We start from the raw sequence: 8729 nt of genomic DNA, 5'->3' as shown, positions 1-8729 counted from the left end.
TGAAGTCCCTCCAGGGATGGGGACTCCCCCCTGCCCTGGGCAGCTGTGCCAGGGCTGGACAGCCCTTTCCAGGAAGGAATTTCGCCAGTATTCAACCTGACCCTCCCCTGGCCCAGCCTGAGGCCGTTTCCCCTTGGCCTGTCCCTTGTTCCCTGGGAGCAGAGCCCGACCCCCCCCGGCTCCCCCCTCCTGGCAGGGACTTGCAGAGCCAGAAGGTCCCCCCTGAGTTCCTGGGACCTGGAAAAGCCCCCGTGTTTTAATTTATCCCACTCCAGGGTATCTCCCACAGGGAGATTTTCACTCATTAAGTGCAGCCAGCACCTTGGGATCCAAGTGCAGGTGACAAACCCTTTTATCCCGGTAGGGTCATCTCACACCAGCGGTTCTGGTCCCTTCTGTAGGGCCACAAACCGGGTTTGGTGCCTTGTTAACACCCAGCTTTCCCTTCCCAGGGCCGCCTGCTGAACCTGAGCTGCTCCACCGTCCCCACCTTCGTCCTGTCCATCACGGCCACCACGCAGGTGAGTGGGGTGGGCTGTGCCCAGAGCCCCCTCCTGCTCCCTGGGGCAGCAGCTCCTCACCCGGGTGTCTCCTCCCTGCAGGCCTTGGCTCTGATAGAGCTCTACAATGCTCCCGAGGGCCGCTACAAGCAGGACGTGTATTTGCTGCCTAAAAAAATGGGTAACCCCCTGCTCCCTGCCTTCTCCTCGTCGGTTTGGGGGTGGGATAGATGGGAATCGTCATTTGGCTGGGGCATTGTGGCTCCAGCATTTGCTTGTTCCCCTCCCTGCTGAGCTCGGGGGCTTCCGGAAGGTTCTTCCCGCTGGTTTGGGGCTTGTTGCTGTTTCCTGGCCCCACCTGGGGAAAAGAGGTGGACACATCCCGATGCAGGGGGTTATCCCGGTGCAGGGGGTTATCCCGGTGCAGGGGGTTATCCCGGTGCAGGGGGTTGTCCCAGTGCAGGGGGTTGTCCCACGGGGCTCCTGTGGTCACCACCCAGCAGCCCCAGCAGCAGAACCCCATCCAGAGGACGCGGCCGCGCTGTGGCTGCAGAAATGGGCTCCGTGGTGGGAGTCGTGTTTTCTGAGGCAGGGGTGAGGTGTCACCTGCCAGAGGTGTCTGGGGGGTTCTGCACCGGCCCCAGGGGACTCGTGGCCGTCCCCTTGGCCACACTGACGGGGTGTGGGGTGTTCCAGACGAGTACGTGGCCAGCCTTCACCTGCCGACGTTCGACGCCCACCTGACGGAGCTGACGGACGAGCAGGCCAAGTACCTGGGGCTGAACAAGAACGGACCCTTCAAACCAAACTACTACAGGTGCTGCCCCCCAGCCCCTGCCCCCCTGCCCCGAGGCGTGGCCTTTAATCCCACCAGTCCCCTGAGATCTCATGGGCTCGCTGCTCATTCCCGTCGTCCCGCGGGCCCTTGGCAGGGTGGGAGCCCTTTGTGGTGGCAGCAGCTGTCACCAGACGTGGCAGATGCCAGAGCGATGCCACCGGCCCAGCGACAGCTTTATTTTTAAAGCTGGGCTGAGGATGAGTTGGCACAGAGCAGCTTTGGCCCCGGGGCTGCTGCTCCGATGGGCTCAGCTCCCAAAAATAATAACAATAATTTTCCATAGGAGCCCCTGGGTCGCTTCCCGTCCCAGGTTTCTGTTGGTGGCCAACCCTGCCGTGAATTCCCACCGTGAAAATGGAGTGGCTTTGCACAAACACGGATCAGCTCGCCTGGGGAGGGGGGAAGCCCAGATCCTTTTCCTGCAGGAAAAGGCATTTTCTTGGTGGGCAGGTCTTTGGAGAGAAGATCTCCAGAACCAGAGCACTCCCAGTTTGGGGTTTAGTGGGTCCTGCCAAATCCTGAGCTTTATTCCCTGCTCCCGTTAGGTGCAAAATTCTGGTGCTTCCGCACCGCCGTGGAAGGAATTCCCTCTGGTTTAATTCTCTTCCCTCTGGTTTAATTCTCTTCCCTCTGGTTTAATTCTCTTCCCTCTGGTTTAATTCTCTTCCCTCTGGTTTAATTTTCTTCCTTCTGGTTTAATTCTCTGCCTGGTTTTGGTGTGTGTTGTAGCCCAACCTTGTGGGGAGTGTGGTTTGTCCCACACACAGAGACCCAAGATCAGGGGAGGGTCTTGGCATTGAGGGAGAGCCACAACCCCTCGAACACCCCTCAGACATCCCTCAAACATCCCTCAAACATTCCTCAAACACTCCTCCATGGGGTGGAAATGCCCTCGGAGGCAATGAGAACCAAATCCCTTCTCCACCAGTTCTTCCCTTGGCCTCTCCCCCTCCCAAAATCCACCGTGTCGATGCTGGGGGAGCTTCCCTTCCCTTCCCATCCACTCACCAACCCCCGTTTTCTCTCCTTCTCCCCAGATATTGAGTTCCTGCCGCTGGATCCCCGGGAATGGCGGGGAACAAGCCCCCAAGTCTCTTCTCAACTACTGTACAGGATGACCCCGCGCAAGCTTCCCACGCTCGAGCCGGGCTTGCTCCGTAGTCACCGTGTGTTTTAGGTTATTTATTTATTAAATTAGGATACTGTTCATGCGGCCTCTGCCACTGGTGTTCGTGCTGCCGCGGGACTGGGACACGCTGGATTTCTTTTCCGTTCCTTTCGTTTTCCTCTTTGGATTCGTTCTTTCTCGGGGCTGGGGAGGATGAGGAAGGAGCTGGTGGGATCGAGCCGTGGGACGGTCCGTTGTCGCCGATGGAGCCACGGGGTCCGACTCGGAAGTCGACGTTGGTCCCCTCCATGTCCCAGCGCTGCTTCCAGCGGCGCGGGATCCCGGGATGGGTTTGGATTTCTCCTGCTGTTTGATGACGAAGCCAAAAACCTCGTTCTCTCCAGGCTCCGGCGAGTGGCCGGATGCCGCCGCCCGTCCGGAGCCGCCCCGGTGGATCCCTCTGGAGAAGCCTCTCGTCCGTGCTGTGGAACTTTCCGAGGGCTGGTGCCACCAACCCTCTGGAGAACGTCGCCTTAGCGCTGCTGGAAGCTGTGGGGAAGGGTCCGGGCAGGGAGGAGCCGGGCGGGCAGAGCCCAGCGCCGCTCCCGCCGCTCCCGCAGCTCCGCAGCGTTTTCCTGCTGCTCTCGTTCCCAGTGCCAACCTCTCTGGATCAACCAAAGCCGTGTTCCCGGGGGGGCTAGGGCAGCTCCCGCTGTGCTGCTGGAAGAGCTCCCCCGGCAGATGCTGCTCATGCACCGGGAGCTCTTCCCGAGCCGGGCAGAGCTCCCCGGACATCCCGGCTGGGGGGACCCGTGTCCACGCCAGGGCTTTCTCCAGCTGCGTTTCAGTCCTCGTTGGAAGTGTTTGGAGTTTTCTTTTCTGGGTTGATTATTTCATTACTTTATTTATGGATCTGGGACCCCCCCCCTGGGGTGGATGAGACGTCTGGTGGAGGATCCTCCACACGAATTCAGTGTCACTGAAACCCTTCAGTCGCCTCAGATCTTGAAGCATCAGAGCTGAGGGAGAATAAATTGGCCATAGTTCCTTGCTTTATCCCAGGATGTCCCTCTGGAGCGCTGACACGCTTCCCAAGGTGACTTCCCAAGTCGCTTTCATTATCCACGTGGAGAACATGATCCGTCTAAAATAAAACTGCCCGACCCCGTGAGCACAAACCCTTTTATCCCCTGGCTGCTGCTTTGGTTCCCGAGTCTCTCATCAGCCACAGAGTCGTGTTTTGTCCTCCTGGGCTTCTTTGCCATCATGAAAAACCCTTTTGTGGCAGCTCGTTCATGCACAAGGAAGGAAAAACTGTGGAATTACGATCTCGGCATCCAAGTTCTTCTCGTGGTTCTCGGGTCGTGAGCTTTGGAGCAAACGTTCCCTGTGTCAGCATATTCCAAGTTTGTCTCTGAATTCTCTCAAAACCTGGAAGGAAAACCTTTGGAGAACTTGGGAGACCTTGAGGAGACCTTGGGAAGACCTTTGGGAGACCTTGGGAAGACCTTCCGGAGACCTTGGGAAGATGTTCAGGCTTTGAGGGCTTTGAGAAGGCTCTGAGGAGACCTTAAGGCCTTGAGGAGCTTCATCACAGACTGACCTGGAACCACAGACTTGAAGTCACCTCTGCCCAAGAGTTTTATCCAGATCCTGAGCTTTTTTTGGGAAGAGTCCCCTGAGCCGTTGGAAACGTCCCATCCAGGTCTCTCCCTGCGCCGGATCCACCCTGGTCTGTGTCAGCCCCAAGTTCCTGGAGAGGCCCCACCTGGAATCTGCTCCTGGCCGAGGGGACAGGCGGTTGTGGGGCCACGTGGGAGCAGCTCCTGGAAGAGCGGGTGTCCCACCCACCCTGGGAAAACCCCTCTCCACCCCCAGGACCCTCCGGAGCAGCTCCCGCCGCCGCTTCCCACCCCGTGTCCGTCACTCGTGCCACAGCCAGTGGTGCTGCTGATCCACGGATCCCTCCGTGCCCGTCTCATCTTCCAGGTAGACAAGAAGGGGGGAAAAAAAAATAAAATATCAGTAATAAAATCCCACCTGGCCTTTCCCACCTCGATTCTCCAAACTCTTCTCCGTGTTCTGCTGCTCCTGTAAAGCTTCTTGGCTCGCTTGGCTTTTTCCTAATCAACCTGGAATCATATCCTGTGATCATCTCTAAATTAAATGTTAATGGGGTTTGGTTTCTTTTATCTTTTTGTTTGTTTGTTTTTTAAAATGTAACGCGTTTGTTTGTTTTTTTTTCCAAGCTTTTGGGGGAAAAAAAAGGAGATTTTTAGGTAACACCAGCAAAATAAGGAATAAAATAAAGGAAATTTAATTCTGTCCTGAACTTTTAGGAATAACAAAGCAAAACCCGTCATCAGCAGGGAGGGAACGGAACCGTCGCACCCGTAACATTTCAAAAGGATGTTTTAAATATTAATGTCTGAGTGATTGTATTAGATCAGCAATAAAGACTCTGTAATCTCGAAACACAAATAAAACATGGGAAAACTCGGCTGCTCCCCGGGCGTCCTTCCTTCGGGAGCACACGGTGGGGGGGAGGGGGTTTGGGGGCTGAGAGGTGGGATTTGGGATTGTTCCCAAAGCCCTGAGCTCCCAGCGCTGCTGGATAATCCCGGCTGGGGAAGCTCCACCCGTCCTTGGGGCAGCCGGAGCTGTTTTGGCTCCGGTGCCGTTGTGTCCTTGGGGAAGTGGTGCCGGGAGAATCCCGTTATCTCCCCTGCCCCGTCCCCTCCCCGCTGCACGGGGACATTCCCACCCCCACACGGGGGGTTCCCCGTTTTCCAGTGGCTGTGGAAGGACACAGGACAAGAGCAGCACCAAGAAGGGGTGTCCAGCACCTCCCCAGTGACCCCAAAACCACCAAGCCCCCGTGCTGGGCGTGGAAGAGGAAAAGGGGGGTGGGAGTCCTTCTGTCCCACCCCCGTTCCAGCCACCACAGGCTGCTCCCAGCATCCCCGGGGACACCCTATAACCTCCCTTCCCCAGCATTCCGTGCTCCCAGCACCCCAGGAACACCCCATAACCACCCCTCCTGGAGCATTCCATGCTCCCCGCGCTCCAGAGACATCCTTTAACACCCCCTCCCCAATATTCCGTGCTCCCAGCACCTCAAGGACACCCCATAACCCCTTCTCAACATTTCATGCCCCCAGCACCCCAAGGACACCCCATACCTCCCTCCCCAGCATCCCACGCTTCCCGCATCCCAGGGACTCCCCACAGCCCCCCTCGTCCCAGCATTCCATGCTCTTAGTACCCCTAGGACACCCCAAGGACTCCATAACCCCCTTCCCCGGCATTCCATGCCCAGGGACACCCCATCACCGCATTCCAGGTTCCCAACGACCCCGGGGACACCCCATAACGCCCCGTCCCCAACATTCCATACTCCGTGACCCCCCGGGACAACCCATCACACCCAGGACACCCCATAACGCCCCGACTCCAACATTCCACGCCCCCACGGCCCCCGGGACACCCCATCACCCCCAGGACACCCCATAACGNCTGGTTTTGGTGTGTGTTGTAGCCCAACCTTGTGGGGAGTGTGGTTTGTCCCACACACAGAGACCCAAGATCAGGGGAGGGTCTTGGCATTGAGGGAGAGCCACAACCCCTCGAACACCCCTCAGACATCCCTCAAACATCCCTCAAACATTCCTCAAACACTCCTCCATGGGGTGGAAATGCCCTCGGAGGCAATGAGAACCAAATCCCTTCTCCACCAGTTCTTCCCTTGGCCTCTCCCCCTCCCAAAATCCACCGTGTCGATGCTGGGGGAGCTTCCCTTCCCTTCCCATCCACTCACCAACCCCCGTTTTCTCTCCTTCTCCCCAGATATTGAGTTCCTGCCGCTGGATCCCCGGGAATGGCGGGGAACAAGCCCCCAAGTCTCTTCTCAACTACTGTACAGGATGACCCCGCGCAAGCTTCCCACGCTCGAGCCGGGCTTGCTCCGTAGTCACCGTGTGTTTTAGGTTATTTATTTATTAAATTAGGATACTGTTCATGCGGCCTCTGCCACTGGTGTTCGTGCTGCCGCGGGACTGGGACACGCTGGATTTCTTTTCCGTTCCTTTCGTTTTCCTCTTTGGATTCGTTCTTTCTCGGGGCTGGGGAGGATGAGGAAGGAGCTGGTGGGATCGAGCCGTGGGACGGTCCGTTGTCGCCGATGGAGCCACGGGGTCCGACTCGGAAGTCGACGTTGGTCCCCTCCATGTCCCAGCGCTGCTTCCAGCGGCGCGGGATCCCGGGATGGGTTTGGATTTCTCCTGCTGTTTGATGACGAAGCCAAAAACCTCGTTCTCTCCAGGCTCCGGCGAGTGGCCGGATGCCGCCGCCCGTCCGGAGCCGCCCCGGTGGATCCCTCTGGAGAAGCCTCTCGTCCGTGCTGTGGAACTTTCCGAGGGCTGGTGCCACCAACCCTCTGGAGAACGTCGCCTTAGCGCTGCTGGAAGCTGTGGGGAAGGGTCCGGGCAGGGAGGAGCCGGGCGGGCAGAGCCCAGCGCCGCTCCCGCCGCTCCCGCAGCTCCGCAGCGTTTTCCTGCTGCTCTCGTTCCCAGTGCCAACCTCTCTGGATCAACCAAAGCCGTGTTCCCGGGGGGGCTAGGGCAGCTCCCGCTGTGCTGCTGGAAGAGCTCCCCCGGCAGATGCTGCTCATGCACCGGGAGCTCTTCCCGAGCCGGGCAGAGCTCCCCGGACATCCCGGCTGGGGGGACCCGTGTCCACGCCAGGGCTTTCTCCAGCTGCGTTTCAGTCCTCGTTGGAAGTGTTTGGAGTTTTCTTTTCTGGGTTGATTATTTCATTACTTTATTTATGGATCTGGGACCCCCCCCCTGGGGTGGATGAGACGTCTGGTGGAGGATCCTCCACACGAATTCAGTGTCACTGAAACCCTTCAGTCGCCTCAGATCTTGAAGCATCAGAGCTGAGGGAGAATAAATTGGCCATAGTTCCTTGCTTTATCCCAGGATGTCCCTCTGGAGCGCTGACACGCTTCCCAAGGTGACTTCCCAAGTCGCTTTCATTATCCACGTGGAGAACATGATCCGTCTAAAATAAAACTGCCCGACCCCGTGAGCACAAACCCTTTTATCCCCTGGCTGCTGCTTTGGTTCCCGAGTCTCTCATCAGCCACAGAGTCGTGTTTTGTCCTCCTGGGCTTCTTTGCCATCATGAAAAACCCTTTTGTGGCAGCTCGTTCATGCACAAGGAAGGAAAAACTGTGGAATTACGATCTCGGCATCCAAGTTCTTCTCGTGGTTCTCGGGTCGTGAGCTTTGGAGCAAACGTTCCCTGTGTCAGCATATTCCAAGTTTGTCTCTGAATTCTCTCAAAACCTGGAAGGAAAACCTTTGGAGAACTTGGGAGACCTTGAGGAGACCTTGGGAAGACCTTTGGGAGACCTTGGGAAGACCTTCCGGAGACCTTGGGAAGATGTTCAGGCTTTGAGGGCTTTGAGAAGGCTCTGAGGAGACCTTAAGGCCTTGAGGAGCTTCATCACAGACTGACCTGGAACCACAGACTTGAAGTCACCTCTGCCCAAGAGTTTTATCCAGATCCTGAGCTTTTTTTGGGAAGAGTCCCCTGAGCCGTTGGAAACGTCCCATCCAGGTCTCTCCCTGCGCCGGATCCACCCTGGTCTGTGTCAGCCCCAAGTTCCTGGAGAGGCCCCACCTGGAATCTGCTCCTGGCCGAGGGGACAGGCGGTTGTGGGGCCACGTGGGAGCAGCTCCTGGAAGAGCGGGTGTCCCACCCACCCTGGGAAAACCCCTCTCCACCCCCAGGACCCTCCGGAGCAGCTCCCGCCGCCGCTTCCCACCCCGTGTCCGTCACTCGTGCCACAGCCAGTGGTGCTGCTGATCCACGGATCCCTCCGTGCCCGTCTCATCTTCCAGGTAGACAAGAAGGGGGGAAAAAAAAATAAAATATCAGTAATAAAATCCCACCTGGCCTTTCCCACCTCGATTCTCCAAACTCTTCTCCGTGTTCTGCTGCTCCTGTAAAGCTTCTTGGCTCGCTTGGCTTTTTCCTAATCAACCTGGAATCATATCCTGTGATCATCTCTAAATTAAATGTTAATGGGGTTTGGTTTCTTTTATCTTTTTGTTTGTTTGTTTTTTAAAATGTAACGCGTTTGTTTGTTTTTTTTTCCAAGCTTTTGGGGGAAAAAAAAGGAGATTTTTAGGTAACACCAGCAAAATAAGGAATAAAATAAAGGAAATTTAATTCTGTCCTGAACTTTTAGGAATAACAAAGCAAAACCCGTCATCAG

General features: G+C 56.8%; 1 protein-coding gene across 1 annotated transcript in view; it reads left to right on the top strand.

The window, feature by feature from the left end:
- LOC108509657 (putative adenosylhomocysteinase 3) overlaps positions 1 to 4946 on the top strand; it is a gene marked incomplete at its 5' end in the record, with an annotated part of 9186 nt that extends 4240 nt beyond the window's left edge. Inside the window, 4 exon segments of the mRNA XM_017839195.1 lie at positions 453 to 521; positions 603 to 681; positions 1197 to 1317; positions 2376 to 4946. Of these exon segments, the coding sequence (XP_017694684.1) occupies positions 453 to 521; positions 603 to 681; positions 1197 to 1317; positions 2376 to 2382 (276 nt within the window).
- Between the last annotated feature and the right edge of the window lie 3783 nt (positions 4947 to 8729).

Source organism: Lepidothrix coronata, unplaced genomic scaffold, assembly GCF_001604755.1.
Source record: "Lepidothrix coronata isolate B3197 unplaced genomic scaffold, Lepidothrix_coronata-1.0 Scaffold385, whole genome shotgun sequence".
Taxonomy (NCBI): Eukaryota; Metazoa; Chordata; class Aves; order Passeriformes; family Pipridae; genus Lepidothrix; species Lepidothrix coronata.
This window is presented reverse-complemented; position numbering and strand designations above follow the sequence as displayed.